Raw genomic sequence first — 18,679 nt, 5'->3', positions numbered from 1 at the left:
GCCATTTACGGAGCAGAAAAGGATGTTTTTTTCAGAGAAGTATGATTATAAATCCGTTTGTAAGAGCAGATGGCCATAGGGAAGAGATATAGAGCTGGGTATGAATGTGGATCTAGATATGGATTTGGATATAAAGCTGCAAGTGGATCTAGAGCTGGATGTGGATGTGGATCTAGATATGAATATGGATATCGATCTAGATCTGGATATGACTCTAGAGCAGATATGGATATAGATATGAATATGGATATAGAGTTGGATATGGATATATAAAGGTTAGCTGCCCACCAGTGTTTTCCCCCTAGTCAGCAACAGATTGGTTGCTTTCTCCAATATCCAGAGAAGAAAGAAGTCTTGTGGTTTCTTTATTCTCTCCTGCCTCAGTCCTGAATGGTAAAAATTAATGATGCCATGTTGAAGAGCAGGTTGAGGAGGAGTGTTGTCAAATGAGAACCAGGGCTGTGTGACTTGGTGTTGGCAATGAGCAGACAGAAAAGGGGTCTGGCTGGAGAAGAGCTTAGCTGAGGGTCTGAGGAATGTCGAGGCTTGGGAAGTATGATAGCGTTTAGGGTCCCAGATGGGCTAAGCTCAGAGATGAGCTTCAGGGCATTGCTCCTTCCTTGTGTCCTACACTTGCCAAAAGATGACAGGGAGGAAAACAAGGATTACCTATGCTTGAAAAAGGGAGGCTGAAATGGAGGTGGAATCTGCCCTGTTGTCTGGCGTGCTTTTGTTTGAGACTTATTTGGTTTGGGAACTTTCGTAACCCATCTCATTAACATGCAAAACCCGGATTAAAATCTAACATGAAAAGAAGTCTGATTAGCAAATCAATGTTTGAAAATTCAATTTAGTAGTAACTAAAATAGAGAATTCTCTATAGAGAATTTAAGTAAAGCCAAATTAGGACACTTTAATTAAATATACAGTGTCATCTCAAATGGTATGGATGGAAGCAGTTTTGTTTTTATTCCTGCTAATAACCTTTGAAAAGTTATTCCTTATCAGAGGTAACAGAGGGCTGATGGTATTCCAAAGTGACAGTTGGTCTGAAAATAAAAAGGGATCTATGATATTTCATGAATAATAATGAATTCACAGACATGTGTGGTTCTAAGCTGGTATAATTTATTTTAGTATTACAAGGTCAAACATGCCAGAAGATGTACATAGAAGAGTGGCTGCTTCTTCCACTGTTGTTTTTCTGAACATAGAATGTTGTTCTTATTGCACAATAGCTCATTGCCAATGGCTCCAGCCACCGAATCCATTCGGAGCGAGGTCCCCACTGCAGTGTGCTCCATGCCGTGGAAGGCTTTGCTCTGGTTTTACTCTGCAGTTTCCAGGTGGCCACACGCAAACTGTCTGTTTTAATACTCAAGGAAATTCGAGCTTTATTCATCGCCCTGGGTCAGCCTGAGGTATGGATTATTTTTCTGAATTTTCCAATTCATATCTTTCAACAGTTTCAAAGTTTAGGTTAAAAACTGTAAAGAATGCATTACTATTTTATGTACTTTCATGTTCCATGATGTCAACAAATAATTTTTGATTCAGGGTGGGTTTTTTTTGTTTGGTTTTGTTTGGTTTTGTTTTTTGTGGTACGCGGGCCTCTCACTGTTGTGGCCTCTCCCGTTGCGGAGCACAGGCTCCGGACGCGCAGGCTCAGCAGCCATGGCTCACGAGCCCAGCTGCTCCGCGGCATGTGGGATCTTCCCGGAGCGGGGCACGAACCCGTGTCCCCTGCATCGGCAGGCGGACCCCCAACCACTGCGCAACCAGGGAAGCCCAGGGTGGGTTTTTAATTATGAAATCGTACTCTTGACCTACAAGAGCTAAGTCATATATTCTGAGGGCACGAGAATAGACTATTCCTGATTCTCTAAGAGGTGGTGCTTTGTGAAGAAGTGAATCTTAGGCTTCATTTATAGATCACTTTCTTTCATAATGTTCAACGTACATAGAATTAAGAAGATATTCCATTTATATTAGAGAATGAACTTGAGAAAACCATGCATCCCATTTAAAAAGAGCAAGGTACCAAACAGTCTGGCTTACTGAAAATTGTTTAATCTCAATAGTGGTAGAAAAATGGCATCACAAGAAAATATGTCCACTTGAGATGGGAGAAGTAAGCTGTCTAATAACCATGACTGACTCCAGTTATTCTCCTGCACTCGGTCAAGGGCTGTACACCCTTGTTTAGATGTTAAGTTTCATTGCCTGTCGGCACAGGTGGCCAAACTCTCTCCACAAGTTGATGAAAGAAGGACCAGCTTTTTATGTGACATACTTCTTTAGAAAAATACTACTTTCTGTTTTCTTGTTTTAAGTCACTAATCTTGGTTTCATGATCCTTAAAACGATCAGTGTCTTCACAAAATATTTTCGAATGTATCCCAATCGTTTCTGTTCACATTTCTGCAGCAAGCTTTCTGATGTATTTTAGGACATCTCTGGGATCTGGTAAATGGATCTCTAGGACATGCTGCATTTTGATAAACCTCCATTAAGTCTCTTAATTATGAAATAACGATAATAATAATTACCATGTATATGTCAGGCAGTGAGCTGTGCTTTATACATATTATCTCACTGAACCCTCACAATAACTTAAGAATTGGTACTGTTATTTTTCCCATAGTGCAGATTCTGAGACTGAGGTTTAGGGGCTTAAATGCCTTACCCAAAATCAACAACTAAGGTGTGGTAGAGCTAGAATTGAAAACCAGATATACATGCCTCTTCAGCCCAGGTTCTTAACTGCTATTCCAGCCGACTGTGTTAGAATATTTCTCGTACGGTGCTTTCTTTGACCGGCCACAGCTTTTTTGTGTGTGTAATTTTTTTTATTGAGGTATAATTGACATACAACATTATTAGTTTCAAGTGTACAATATAATGATTCCATAGTTGTACATATTGTGAAATGTTCACCACAGTAAGTAGTTAATGTCCATCACCATTCATAGCTACAGGATTTTTTTTTCTTGTGATGAGAGCTTTTAAGATCTACTCTCTTAGCAGCTTTCAAATATGCGATAGTCTTGTTCACTGTAGTCGCCATGCTGTGCATTACATCTGCATGACGTATTTATTTTATACCTGGAAGTTTATACTTTTTGATTCCTTTACCCATTTTGCCACCCCTCCCCCCCGCCTCTGGGAACCAACCAATCCGGTCTCTGTATCTACAAGCTTGGTTTTTTGTTGTTTGGTTTTTTTTCAGCCACAACCTTTTTGAAACCATTCTCATTCGTACATGAATAAGGACATTCCGAAGCTTTCCTATAAGGCTGCTAAGTAAATAATTTCGTATTTCTGAGCCTTTCTATGATAAAGGATGGCAAACACACATGTTCATGTATATACGCACTATCATGTAGGAGAATTTCCTGTAAGATACTCTCTCCTGTGCTTTTTTCCAATTTGCTTCTTTTACCAAATAGCTGTGCACAACATAGATACTACAGAGAGTGTGTGGTCAGTCTCCTGTGCAGTTTCTTTGGGACTGAAATGCAATCACAGTCAACAATTTACCAGTTATTTTAGCAGATCAGTGACTTGAGTAAGTAGCATTTCCATGGCTTTTCCATTTTCTAAAATTAATGACAACGTGAACACTTTAGTGAATAATGTGTGATGCTGAGATTTAGATTCCAGTCTAAATAACTGTATGTGCATGAGTTTTTGAAATTCAGGTACGTGTCTTTTCAGTACAGTGTCAAATTGGAGCTCTAATTATCTTCCGCTGAAACTTGTCAGACTAAACTCAGAATCATAGGGAGTTTTACCCACTACCTTTCACCACCGTGGCACTCACTTTTCTGTGAGAAAACCCTTATCACTACCTTGCAAGCTGTTATGCCTCACATGCTGGACAAAGGCGGTGGAGAGGGTGGACGGATTCGTTTTCCCATGGAGAGTAATCGTCTCCTTTATGTACAGGACGATGACAGGCCTATGATTGATGTCATGGACCAGCTAAGTTCTTCCATTCTCGAAAGTTTTATTCACGTAGCAGCTTCGGATTCAGTAAGTACACGTTTGATCCCGATGGTTGATCGTTCTTAAGTATAAGCTCTGGGCCTGGCTGGAAAAGAGACACGAAGAAAAATGATATGGAAGAATTCTGGGATTTTGTGTCAGGTTAATAAACCAAAACAAAAGTCCTTAGGGAAACAAGACTAGCTTTTCAAATACTAGCTCAGGAGACCTTCAGATAAATTTAAATCAAAATTTGAGTCTGAGGAAGATACATAAAGTTTTGCAAATTGCAATTTCAAGAATTGCTCAGGATTCTTTCAGAAAATTAATTTGCTTTATTTATTACACTGAATGCTATATAACCTATATTTATGTGTTGTTTTACAGTTTACAAGGTGCTTTCACATTTAGTATCTATTTTGACCCTCATAGGTATTGAAACTCAAAAACATTAAGGGGCAGGGCTGTAGTCACACAGAGTCTCAGGGCCTGGACTTGACCCTCTCTGGACTCTGAATCTCTTAGAGGTTTATCTGCTACACAAATACATTCTTTGTTTTAAAGAGCATATTGGCAGCTTTCAATTTCTGATGAAGTAGAAGGAACATTGAAACCGATTTTAATTACCTGATTTTTTTTTTTTTTTTTTAATTAGTAAAGCACAGTTATGGGACTTGGATTGATTTTAGCTAAGTAGCTGAAGAGAGGCAGGGCACATCTGCAGAATCCACATTGCCGACGCGCCTTGTATATTCTGATCAAATAACTATAAATGAATATAAACATATTTGACAAAGAGCTATAAATAAATATAAAACCTAAAGGCACGTGTGAGCTTTTTAATGACCTTTTCTAACCGAGAGTGAACACAGATCCCTATTTTTAGCAACCCTGTTCTTGCTTATGGTTGGAATATTAATGATAATTACTAAAACTATTAGCCAAGCAGTGCAGACCTTCACAGTGATAGTGAATACCTCTACCTCTTCTTTTAGAAATTCAGATTGTTTTGACACTGAATGGAAGAGTCAGGCGTAATTGTTTTATATACATATCTTGTTTCCCTGCAGATTATGTTCTGTTCCTGTGATTTTGTTCTGTGTTTATCAGAGTCTGAATCTTGAGCCTGGGTAACCAGATCAGCAGTACTGCACGTAGGAAGATGCACTGAAGGGGGAGAAGAGGCGTGGGGGGAAGTAGCGCCTGCTTTGTGCCAGGTTTTGACATCCCTTATCTCATGTCATCCACTTAAAGATTAAGTGCGATCAGCATTATAATTTCCAAGTCATAAATTAAGCAGACAGAGACTCTGGGGTGTTCAGAAATGTTCCTATGTCAGGGGCTTTGGGCAGAGCCAGTGTTGGAGCCTTAAGTCTCTGGCTCTGCAGCTGAAGCTGCGCCTCTTCAGCCCATTAACCGTGGAGGCCCCAGGTGCAGCACTCTGGCGCATGGGAACTCAGAGACCCAGCGGATAAAATGGGTCACTTTAAATGCCTGACAAACGTAACAGCGATTTTCCACGTACGACAGCTAGATTATTTGAAACTTGGTCTTCCCTCAGCTTTGATACTCTGGACTTAAAAGAGAATGAAATATAAGACATTATGTGGTATCACTATATAAATATATGTCTCTATATAATATAGATTAAATATGGATATAGATATCTTTCCAAAGGTTTTAGAATGTATTATTTTGGCTTGATATCATAGGACAAGAATAAGTAGGTATCTTACCTCAAAAATCATTAGTAAAATACCCTTCATAAAAGAGATTGCACTTAGCCATCTCCCTAAGCCAGGGAGAGAATGTATTTCGGTCCAAGTAAAGGTAAACAAGATCATGGCTTTAAGAAAAAACACTAAATACAGGGATAATAACACACTTAGGAATCTCAGAGATTAATAGCCTTTCAGAATTTTAAGCTGGCAAATCCATGGTCAAGTTCAAACTAGCTCATGTTGTATATTTGTTCGACAAGTATTTAGTGGGCAGCTCCTGGGTACTAGTGTGTGGGGCTGTGCGACATTGACCCCTGCCCTTAAACTCGGCACTTCCGCTGCCTGCGGTCTCCCATAGGAATAGCCGTGACTACAAACCCAGGTCCGGCGTGGGAGGTGTGGGAAGGGTGCTTCAGTTTCCGAGCTGGACCCATTGCAGAGGTGGATGGGAAAAGCGTCGTGGAGGAAGGGACATTGGGCTGAGGCAGGTCGAGGACGTGGAGCTTGCCGTTCAGCACCGATTCATCGCCTGCTTCTTGCATCTGCAGGCGACCTTACCCCTGACCCACAGCGTGGACCTACAGTGGCTGGTGGAGTGGAACGCCGTCCTGGTCAACAGCCATTACGATGTGAAGAGCCCTTCCCACGTCTGGATTTTCGCTCAGTCTGTCAAAGACCCCTGGGTCCTCTGCCTCTTCAGCTTTCTCCGGCAGGAGAACTTGCCCAAGCACTGCCCCACTGCCCTCAGCTATGCTTGGCCCTACGCCTTCACGCGGCTGCAGTCCGTGATGCCTCTGGTGGACCCGAAGTAAGGGACCCCTACGCTTCCCTCTGTTTTGTTTGTTTCACCATTTGCCCTCTTACATTTTTGTTTTATATATGAGATCGGGATATAATTCTCTAGTTTCTGACCATCTTACTACAGAAGTCTTCACATTGAGTAAATGCAGGTTAAAAGTTCTTGTCTAGAGCTAATTTTTTTTCCTCCCTTAATAATCATTATGATTGTCTGAGTATAGAATCTCAGCCCCTTACCGGTGAAAAGTTCTATTCAGCTTTCCATCCAATAGAGACATTCCCTGTCCAGACAGACAGTCCTTGACAGACAATCGTTCAACTCAGTTGGAGCGCTTCCCAGGATCTTTATTTAATAAGTGATACCTAAAATCCGGAACTTAGTTTCACTCTTGTTTTTGACTTCGTATTTCTAGCAGCCCAATTAATGCCAAGAAAACCAGCACTGCCGGCAGCGGAGACAGCTATGTTACATTGTGGAGAAATTACCTTATTCTTTGTTTTGGAGTCGCAAAACCCAGTATTATGAGCCCGGGACACTTACGAGCTTCCACTCCAGAAATAATGGCGACTACACCTGATGGTACCGTGAGCTACGATAACAAGGTGACATGACATGCTTCAGAAGAATTATTCTGTAAGGTTTTTTTTTAGCTTGTGTGTCTAGATTTCACAGTGTGAATTGCACTGTGCCTGCCATCTGGAATATATGGGATCAGATTTTCATCCTACACATTTCTAAATTCCATTGAGCGTTTGTGTGAATAATTTATTATTCCTCCCTGACAAGTGGGGAACTGAAAATAAAGGGAAGTTAAGAAACTTGCCTAAGGTCGTAGAGTGACTTATGTTTATTAGCGCCCTGAGGTTTGGTTCATGTCCTACAGACCACGTTTCTCTCACTCCTCACGAGTGTTCACCTTTAAACCGTGTCTTGATTAACTTATCTTGTTAAAGATGGTTTTGTGGATTTAAGTATTTAAAAAAAGAAGACCCTTATAATACGAATGTTCTTTAGAATTTGTGTCCCAGGTAAAAAATGCATTCATTGTGCTGTTTTAGAATTTATGTGTTTTTTTTTTTTTTTCCCTGAAATGATGGCAGTGCCTTGGGATGTGGTTCAGTACTTTAAAACTGTTATAATGGAATCATCGTTTGATTAAAAGAAGCATCAGTTATCATGTTACCTCTTTTTCACTTTTAACAACTTGTTTCAGGCCATAGGCACCCCATCGGTGGGAGTTCTGTTAAAGCAGTTGGTGCCTTTGATGAGACTAGAGGGCATTGAGATCACAGAGTCCTTAGTTTTAGGATTTGGAAGGACAAATTCCCTTGTTTTCAGGTACGGTAGTCTTAATGAGTTGTTCTAAACTCCTGTATACTGCTGCTCTCGTAGTTCCTGCTTCTAACTCAAGTTTGAGTTCGTGTTTGGCATGTGTCTGGAGGTCTGCAGGCTTTGCACAATTCCCTTTGTGTCCTCGTTGGTTGACATGCGCGTGACAAGCATTCCCTGCAACTGCCTCGAATTTCACTTTTAGACGTTGCAACTTTGATTTTACATCTCGGATTTTCTCTCACTTGCAAGCTTTGTTTTAGAGAACCATAAATGAAGATAATTCCGTGTCAATCCCCAGTTAACCAGACTGTTCAGAGGCTATAACGTCAAAATAATGAGTGTCTGCTCATCAGCCACTTATACAACAGACTCTCAAAGGTTAAACATCGACAGAACACTTTCAGGGGTGTCTGTTATGTGTCACGCTTGCTGGTCTTTCTATAAGATGCTGTATCTGCCTTAAGAGAACGATTATGTCTCACTTTCTGGATTCCTTACTCATTTCACACCTTTAATCAAATAACCATTCCATCTGAGGCAGTGTCAAAGCCTTTTCCAAGAGTCATCATAAAATTTTATTTCAGGCTGCCTCTGATGATTTTATCTAGCAACGAAAACCTATAAAGACAAAGAAAATCTTAGTTTTTCCTATACACAGAAAAGGGAAAGCTCCAAGCATCTGTGAGAAACCCTATCTGAAAAATAAAGATTAGCGAGACATTTTAGAAGCAACTAAAAAAGATCTGTTACAGTATAGAGTCAAATTTTATCCTTAAAAAAAGCAATTGTGAGTTCTGACTACTTGAGTGCCAGTTAACCAGTGTTTTCACTGATTAATTAATTAAGACAAAGCATCATACAGAAATACTACAAGAAGATAATAAAAATAATTCCTGGAATTACCTAATGTCTTTCCCAAAGAACCTAAGGCTCTTTTGCATATCTTACCGTCTGAGTACTCCTAGGAGCAAGTAAGATTACGCAACTTACTGGCCACATGGGTGTGGAAAACACTGTCCCTGGGACTCGGTTCCGTCACCTGTAAAATTGTCATAATAAAAATAAAGTGTATCTCTGTAATTTAAAAAAATGGTATAATTATAGAATCTATCTTATAGATGTATCAAGAGGATTAAATGTAAAAATGCACGTAAATATTTGATAAATGATTGCTATTAGATGAAGGAGACCATTAGCGTTATTTCCATTTTTTGAAGAAATTCTAGCATCTGTGTTGGAGAAGTCTGGAATGGAATACAGGATTTCTGTTCTTCAGTACAGAATGCCATAGAGTTTTTGCCTTCGTGTCCTTGGATTTCCCTGGAGGGTGATGTCTAATAGCACAAAATATTCTACCAGAAAATACAAGATTTTCAGACATGGAGCAGACTATAGACGAAATACCTAGCCACAGGCTAGATCTCCTAATTTTGTCTGTTTTGACAAAGCAATTCAGAAGTCAGTTCCTAAAGATGACAGCTGGTTAGATTACCAGCTATAAAGCTGAGAATTGGAGAAAATGGGGACAGATGAAGTATATACATGTAATATCAGGCGTATTAACCTGATAAAAATTTTTTAGTTTTACTACACAAGAGAAAAGGTTTTGATGAGAACCTCACCATTAAAGTAGTTGCCATAATTTGCATTTATCATGTAGCTCAAATAAAGGAATTTATCTCTGAAATTCCAAAAAGACTTTATTTTAAAATCAACAGTCCTCTGAGCACAGATCCCAAAGGTAGTGCCATAGTTATTACACCTGTTTCTTTTGCCCTAATTAGACTGAAAATTTCTTCTGTTTAGGCAATCAATTTTATTTCTCTTCAGTGCCTCAGCCTGTGGCAAAGTGCTTTCAATTTAGTAAGCACTTCCAAAATATTGTTGGTTTTAGTTGCTCAGGTAGGGATTTTTGCCATAGACTCTCCAGAACATTAAATCAAAATCAAGTCAACAAATATGTATTGAGCGCAGATTATATACGTAGCACTGGAGTTAAGATAATACAAAGTAAAAGCCAACGGCAGTTTCCATTTCACCACATGATACAGAAATGGAAAGGCCAGAGGAGATTTTGATGTCAGAAGCGAAGTTTAAAAAGCAGATGATTTGGGATTGAATGGCTATATTTTGTGACAAATTTGGTGTCAACAATGATGAAGTCTAAATGCTCACCTTTTTCATTCATAGAGAATTGGTGGAAGAACTTCATCCATTAATGAAAGAGGCTCTGGAACGAAGACCAGAGGTAAGATTTTGAATTTATATAATTAATGCCTTGGCAGGAATAAAGACGTAGAAAATGGATTTGAGGACATGGGGTGGGAGGGCGAAGCTGGGGCGAAGTGAGAGTAGCATCGACATATATACACTACCGAATGTAAAATAGCTAGCTAGTGGGAAGCGGCCGCATAGCACAGGGAGATCAGCTCGGTGCTTTGCGATGACCTAGAGGGGTGGGATAGGGAGGGTGGGAGGAGGCTCAAGAGGGAGGGGATATGGGGACATGTGTATGCATGTGGCTGATTCACTTTGTTGTACAACAGAAACTAACAGTGTTGTGAAGCAATTATACTCCAATAAAGATCTATTAAAAATAATAATTAATGCCTTGGTTTATTTGGACAGTAGTGTGAATTTAAACCATACCCAATAGTTTCCCCTAAAGAATACAAACATACCAACATGTTGTGTTTTTTTTCATTTTTGAGTGTTTTATTTATATCAAATTGGATAAAATGTGTGTATTTCTCAGACAGAAAAGACATGTTGAGGTAGAAATGTACCTTTCAACTATTCACCAACATGCTTTTAACAATGAATCTTACTATTTTAACTTTTGTTATTTTCATTAATTTTTGATATTTGACTATTTAGTATAATCTGTTTCTGATTTTAAAAGATTTTAAGTCCTAAACTTACGAAAGAAGAGCAACCTAAATAGTCATATGTATGTTAAGATATTATATTCTTTTGTAAGAGGTTTGAGTTAAGATTGAATTTGGGGTTGTAGTTAGTTTGCTTTTTTTTATAAGGGGTTGAATAGCCAAGAACATTATTTGTTTCATCTGGTATATAAAGCACTTTCCTCAACATTATCTTCCCTGAAGTGAACTCTGAAAAGGATAAACTTAGAATGTAGCAGGATAAAAAATTAAATAAAATAGAATAAGACTAAAAAAGAGGCTTCCCATGTAGTAGATAAGATACAAGAAGTAGCAGAAGTTTGGCAATTTAAGTAAGAACAGTGTTACCTCTGTGACCAGAACTGGTGGGACTGTTAGCGTCCACTGTCCTTTGCCACTTCTTCCTGATGCTTTAGTTTTTCAGCAGCTGCTGGAGGCCTCTAGGAAATGAGACTTCTTGACTCTCAACATTTCCAACTTACAGATATTTATTGGCCCACTTGTGATCTGTTTCTCTCATAACCTGTGATAGCAAGCATTTTCTCTAAGGATTAGGAAGAAAGAAAAATACTTTTTGTCCTTTGTGTTTAGAAAATTGAAAATGACTAGATGACATCTTCCTTTATCGTGCCCATGTTTATAAGTGGTATTACCTCTTTCTGCACAGAACAAAAAACGCCGAGAACGGCGAGACTTGTTAAGGCTACAGCTACTTCGAATTTTTGAACTTCTGGCTGATGCTGGCGTAATAAGTGACAGGTAGGGTGGAAATTCTACTGAATTGGTCTCTCCTCACCAAACTGATGTCTTTGCCTCTCTTTTTTTCGTTCTGTCTTTTTTTTTTTTTTTTAATATATTACCTTTAACTTTTACTTAGAAAAGTCCAAAAAACCTTGTTTTTTTTCATATTCTGTTTACACTCCATATACGTCAAGGACAAATTGAGTGTGCGAGTTCTAACAGTGAATCTTATTTTCCATGAAGCATGATGCACTGCTTTGACATCAAGACTAATCATCTACAAGTTTAATTTCCTTTTATTCCAGCACCAACGGAGCCTTAGAACGGGATACTTTAGCCCTTGGAGCTTTGTTCTTAGAATACGTGGACCTGACCCGCATGCTCCTAGAAGCTGAAAATGATAAAGAAGTGGAAATTCTTAAAGATATCCGGGCACATTTTAGTGCCATGGTTGCCAACTTGATTCAGCGCGTTCCAGGTACAGTGATGCATCACTGCAAATTACCTTTTGTGCTTGAAATATCATTTGTGTTCCTCGTTACTGTGCTTTCCTCTTTAAACCTGCTGACCTGTTTGCAGGTCTGGGATGGGATCGTTTATTTGTTTGGAAATCCTTGGAACAGATCGTGGGCATGCAGCACAGAGTTGGAAGGGCAACAATAGAAATTAACTTTGGCTTTGTGCTCGTCATTATTTCTGTTCTTTGTTTTGGTTCCCACCTGAAAATGAACCTGTATGATTTCCATAGAAAGGAAGTAATCCAGAGGGAAAGTTCACAAAGGCTCTATTTTTTCATTCTCACGGTGCTAATCTGTGAACATATAATCTCAGCAATATTCCTGCTCTCAACTCTATCCAGTCAACACATTATATATAGAATTCTATATAGCTTAAGAAATTATATTATTGGGATTTTTTTCATAGAACAAATGGGTCTGAAACATTTTCATATAATAGAAGCATAGAGAATAAAAATAGCTGGTCAGTTTGGTATAAAAATTAATTGCTGGAATTAACATGTTTTGACATAATTACAAAAAGCTGCAGCTCATCTGTTTCTACTTTTTCATTATGATTTAACATTATGATGTTGTAAAACATTCTTACCAATCCTCCTCATTTTTGATGACCCTAAATTAAGATTTGCCTTCTTGGGCTTCCCTGGTGGCGCAGTGGTTGAGAGTCCGCCTGCCGACGCAGGGGACACGGGTTCGTGCCTCGGTCCGGGAAGATCCCACGTGCCGCGGAGCGGCTGGGCCCGTGAGCCATGGCCGCTGAGCCTGCGCGTCCGGAGCCTGTGCTCCGCAACGGGAGAGGCCACAGCAGTGAGAGGCCCGCGTATTGAAAAAAAAAAAAAAAAAAAAAAAAAAAAAGATTTGCCTTCTTCAGTTAAAGAATGTTTGTTTGAGGTAGACAGTCTATCCGTTGTGTTTCACAGTTCTTCCTAAAGACGCAGCAGCAGTCAAGAGAACGTTTTATGTGTAACCAGCAGCCGAGTGGAAGGTGTTGCAGTTTCTCTAGATAATGCTTAGAAAACAGGGTCTGTGAGTCCATCTTCTATCTCTGCTTTCTGCTCTGAGACAAGGTGCTGTTGACTGAAACATGAGGAGAGGAACGAAAATTAAGCTTGACTTTTTAAATACATATTTCATGATGTAAAGAAAACTTGAGTTAGAAAACGAAATTGCTCCTTTCCCCAAAACTTAAGGATCATGCCTAATCGCAACGTAAACTGTATTCACTGTATTTTTCCGTCTAGTAGACTCTTAGCTCTGTTTTCTCTCTAGTTCACCACCGAAGATTTCTCTTCCCCCAGCAAAGCCTGAGACACCATCTTTTCATCTTATTCAGCCAGTGGGCAGGACCCTTCAGCATTATGTTCACTCCTCTGGATCGTTACAGTGATAGAAATCATCAGATTACAAGATACCAGTATTGTGCATTGAAGGTAGGTCACCTTTGCCTCATGAATGACTTTTGTCAGATTGATGGTCTCTTTCCTTAAACAACCATGCCTTAAATACGATTAAAATAAATAATATAATATGACATGATAAAATATAAGCACACATGCAAAAAAAACCAAATATATACACGTATATAAATACATAAGCTTACTCTATAAATTCTAAAATATCCATACATAAACAAAATAGATAGCTATGTATAAACATGTAAATATTCCGATCGTGTTCACAATTTCAAAATGCCAAACTTTTCCAAGATCCCACTTTTATCTAAGGTTTCTACTATATGAAAACCATAGTTTTTGCTCATTTACCCTTTAAGTAACTGCCTTGCCAGTTAATTTCCAGCTTAAAATATATATATTCCCTTTTTAGTCTCCTCCTATCCTAAAGACTCCCAGAAATAAGTTTCTACACTACTAGGACTGTTCAACATTTTCAGAACCATTATTCCTTACAGCTTAATTTCCTTTAGAAAACTAACTGTATATTGTCTCAGTCATATACACCAGGAGTTGCTAACTGTCACGTTGACTTTTGACTCTATGGAGCTAATATAAGCCATGGCCCTGATAATCATTTGGACCTACGGATTACAAAGTGAATCAAGATCTTCCCTTCTCTTGCTTTCTCCCCACCTCAAAGGAACTAAAGTTCATATTCTTCATTTTCTTTATCTTTGATTAAGAATCACAATTATTTATTTCTACATAGTTTGCTTTAGTTTCATGGTTTAAAGGAAGATGTAATCTAGTAATTTATGGTTTCATAGTGTATCAGTCAAGTATTTGTCAAGTTTGTTGGTTCAGTATATTAGTTAAATATTTGTCATCAAAACAAAATTTGAAAAGCTACATTTATCATAAGCAGAATTCATTCACTTGAAGTCGCTGTTGGTAAGTTTATTTTAAGTTCTGTGAAATGGTCATTTTGTTTTGAATATCTCAGCCTTTCATTATAAAGATTTATAAAATTACATGTCTACAAAGTTCAATTTATGGGTTTTAACTCTTATAAAAAGAGACAAAATTGGGAATCTGGTATTTTTTATTGAATCTACTAAGGAATACTTTAAAATCTTGTGGAAATAACTGCTTTAAAAGACCCTCATCGGGACTTCCCTGGTGGCGCAGTGGTTGAGAGTCCTTCTGCCAATGCAGGGGACAGGGGTTCAAGCCCTGGTCCGGGAAGATCCCACATGCTGCGGAGCAGCTGAGCCCCTGTGCCACAGCTGCTGAGCCTGTGCTCTAGAGCCTGCAAGCCACAACTACCGAGCCCACGTGCCACAACTGCTGAGGCCCACGTGCCTGGAGCTCATGTTCCTTAGCAGGAGAGGCCACTGCAGTGTGAGGCCAGTGCACCGCAGTGAAGGGTGGCCCCCGCTTGCCACGGCTAAAGAGGCCCTGCGCGCAGCAGCAACGACCCAACGCAGCCAAAAATAAAAATAAATAAATAAATAAATACATTTTTTTAAAAAAAAGACCCTCATCATTTATAAATCTAGTAGTATGTGTTTTAAAGTCAGTTGTGTACCATTCAGTCATCCCAGGTTGTGTTCTGTTCTGTCATCAGGCAATGTCAGCAGTGTTGTGCTGTGGCCCAGTGTTTGACAATGTGGGCCTTTCCCCAGATGGCTACCTGTATAAGTGGCTTGACAACATTCTGGCTTGTCAAGATTTACGAGTAAGTACTAGCCAAAAATACATTGTTTTTAAATGTCTTGGTTATCCTGCCTCAGTTGGGTTACTGACCTGTCTAAGCATCGTTCACAGCACAGTCTCTTCACACATCAGCCACAGAACTGTAGGCTTATGTGTTGTTCACATTACACTATGATGCATCAGGATAAAAAACACAGTAACATTTACCAAGATTGACTATAGACTAGGCTATAAGGCAAGTCTCCACAAAGTTCAGATGATTGAAAGATACAGGCTCTGTTCTTTGATCACAATGGCATTAAACCAATAATCAGTAATAAAGAAGATAATTAAGAAATGCTCTTCCAGATAACCAATGAGTCAAAGAATAAATAAAAATACAAAGTGAAAAATATTTTTAACTGAAGAATAATGAAACCACTACACACTAAACTTGTGGGTTTTAAATAAAACCTTGCTTAGAATATGGCCTTAAATGCATATATTGGAAAGAAAAAAGGCTGATGACCTATGCATCCATTTCAAGAAGTTAGAAAAAGAATAGCATATCAAACTCAAAGTACATTGAAGAAATAATAGAGATAAGAGCAGAAACTAATTAAAGAGAAAAAATTACTGGAAATGATCATTTAAACCAAAAGTTGAATTTGTTAAAAGACTAATAAAATTAGTATATCCATGGCAAGTCTGATTAAGAGAGATAAGGTGTGTATGTCACCAACCTCAGAAATGTAAGGGGACATCACTACAGATGCTACAGATATTAAAAATAAGTAGAACATATGAACATCTTTGTGCCAATAAACTTCAAAATTTAGATAAAATAGACAAATTCCTAGAAAAACACAGCACAAGAAGAAAAGAAAATCAGAAGTCATACAAGTAAAAAAGAAAATTAATCTATAATTGAAGGTCTTCCCACAAAGAAAACTTTAGGACCAGATGGCTTTATGGATTAATTCAACATTTAAGGAACAGATTGCATTGATTTAATGCAAATCCTCAAAGAGAAAACAGATGAAGAGGAAACATATCTCGACATGTTTTATGAGACCCGCATACTAAAACCTGACAAGAATTTAACAAGAAAGACAGTTAAAAGGCAAATTCATTCATGAACATAGATACAGAAACTTTAAACAAAATATTAGAAAATTGAATTCAGTGATATATTAAAAAGATGATTCATCATGATCAAGTTGGGATTATTCAAGAACTACAAGATTGGTTTAATATTCAAATGTCGTTCAATTCATTTGTATATTATATTAAAGTCGCAAGAAGGAAATATCATCTGATCATTTCAATAGATGCAGAAAAAGCATTAATAAAATTCTACATTCATTCATAAGGGAAACTAATGAAACTAAGAATAAAAAAGAACTTCCTTGGTTTGATAAAGGGTGTCTTTAAAAACAAAAAAAACCCAGTAGTAAACATCACACTAAATTGTGAATATTGAAAGTGTTCTCTGAGACTAGAATGACCAAGGAAGCCCATTTTCATTACTTCTATCAACATTATACTAAAGATCCTAGCCAGTGTTTTAGAAGAGAAAAAATAAGATATCATGAGTGAAAAAGAAGAAATAGTTTATACAGAAACAGACTCACAGACTTAGAGAACGAATTTATGGTTATGGGAGGTGGGAGGGATAGATTGGGAGTTTGGGATTGACATGTACATACTGCTATATTTAAACTAGATAACCAACAAGGACCTACGGTACAGCACAGGGAACTCTGCTCAATGCTCTGTAATAACCTACATGGGAAAAGAATTTGAAAAAGAATAGATACATGAATATGTATAACTGAATCACCTTGCTGTACACCTGAAACTAACACAACATTGTTAATCAACTATACTCCAATATAAAATAAAAATTGAAAAAAAAATAGTTTGTAGATCTAAATGTGAAAGCTGAAAAACTGAAGTTTCTAGAAAATAAAACAGAAGGCTATTTTAATCCCTGGGGTTAGGGAAAGATTTATTAAATAGGATGCAAAAATTACTAACCATAAGGGAGACTAATTAATAACTTCTGTTCGCCAAAAGACACAATTATGAGTGTAAACAGGCTAGCTGTAGAGTAAAAAAAAGATATTTGCAACATAAAGCCAACAGACTTCTTATCTAGAATATATAAAGGACCTCTACAAATAAATAAGGTAAAGACACTCATAGAAAAATGAGCAAGAGACTTAAGCAATTTACAAAAGAGGTTATCCAGTATGTGCAATGTAAGACATGTATAGAAATATTCAAAGCAGTATTATGAAGTCAAAAGCTGGAAACAACCCAGATGTTCATCAGTAGTAGAATGAATAAATTGTGGAGCAATCATAAATTAGAATACTATACAACAATGAAAACGAATAAATGTTGATGACTTTTAAACATAAGTTGAGTGAAAGAAAGACACAAAATTATATACTCTATAATTCTATTTACACAGAGTTCACAACAGCTCAAACTAACCAGTGGTGGTAGAAATCCAGATAGTGGTTACTTTTGAGGAAGAGAGGCTAGTGATGAAGAGAATACACAGAGCAGGCTTCAGTGGTGCTGGTGATCTGGTTTCTTCTGGTATTCACACTAGTGTGTTTAGTTAACATAACTCACCATTTACTTGTGAATTATACTATCTACATTTTATAAAGTTTCTAAAGCACAATAAAAACTTGCTGACTTTCTTTCAAGTTGAACTAAGTTTTTAATGAGATGTTATTTTTAAGTCCTTTGCAATAGTATCACCAGCTTTTATCTGCTTCTAAGTACTTAAGCCCATGGGGAACTAGGTTGATGATATTTGACCATCCAATTAGAATATAGCTCCCCAACTATACTCCAATAAAAATTAATTTTAAAAAATGGTAATTTTGGTACACAATAAAGATTTTTAGTTTAAAAAAAAAGCAAAAGAAAGGAAAAGAATATAGCTCCCATCTGGGCCCATACCCTATAATATAAGAACAAACAAGGCATAATCTTTCCTTCTCCACCTTGTTGCTACTGGCAGGAGAATGGACAACTTCAGGAAGAGGCAGGAAAATGTTACTTTCTGAGGGGAATATAGCCTCCAGACACCAGGCTTGTCCTGGACAAATGGGACCATCCAGTATTTAACAGTAGCTTCAAGAATCATCAGTTAATGATCCTATTAATTCTATCTATGATAATCTTTTCATATGAAAGTCTCCGATCAAAAAGAGCTTATTGATATTGTATTTCTTTTTAAAAGATTGCCAGCTAAGCTGTACACCATATATTTAGTAATTAAGCCTCATAAACATATTCCCTCTGATCTTTTTCCTTAAAAGACTTGGCATTCATGAAGGCTCTCCTTTCATATATTTAAATTTTTTAAACCAAATACATGTATTTTTCAAAAATATTTTAAATACAAAAAAGAAACATTGCCAATGAAGTCTTTATCACCTTTTCAGAGTTAAAAATCGAGAATGAGTGGAGCCTATATGACAGACTTACACTGAGTCAAATTTAGTTTATACATTTCGGTTTTCAGTTGCAACATTGCATCCTCTTAAAGAGGAATTCCTGG

The 18,679-nt window shown here is 37.8% G+C and overlaps 1 protein-coding gene across 4 annotated transcripts in view; it reads left to right on the top strand.

Annotated features, from left to right (window-relative positions):
* The window catches only part of FRY (FRY microtubule binding protein), a 329,930-nt gene that overhangs the window by 217,429 nt on the left and 93,822 nt on the right, over positions 1-18,679 (top strand). For all 4 annotated transcript variants that reach the window (XM_033416130.2, XM_049701100.1, XM_049701101.1 and 1 more), the window contains exons 19-28: positions 1,239-1,421; positions 3,949-4,035; positions 6,257-6,516; positions 6,920-7,109; positions 7,721-7,845; positions 10,030-10,087; positions 11,413-11,504; positions 11,792-11,964; positions 13,274-13,434; positions 15,026-15,136. In XM_033416130.2, coding sequence (XP_033272021.1) covers positions 1,239-1,421; positions 3,949-4,035; positions 6,257-6,516; positions 6,920-7,109; positions 7,721-7,845; positions 10,030-10,087; positions 11,413-11,504; positions 11,792-11,964; positions 13,274-13,434; positions 15,026-15,136 — 1,440 coding nt within the window. The remainder of the gene's footprint in view (positions 1-1,238; positions 1,422-3,948; positions 4,036-6,256; positions 6,517-6,919; positions 7,110-7,720; positions 7,846-10,029; positions 10,088-11,412; positions 11,505-11,791; positions 11,965-13,273; positions 13,435-15,025; positions 15,137-18,679) is intronic.

The sequence above is a fragment of the Orcinus orca genome, chromosome 18 (assembly GCF_937001465.1).
Source record: "Orcinus orca chromosome 18, mOrcOrc1.1, whole genome shotgun sequence".
In the NCBI taxonomy this organism is placed as follows: Eukaryota; Metazoa; Chordata; class Mammalia; order Artiodactyla; family Delphinidae; genus Orcinus; species Orcinus orca.
The sequence above is the reverse complement of the archived record's forward strand: the minus strand, read 5'-3'. Positions and strand labels throughout refer to the sequence as shown.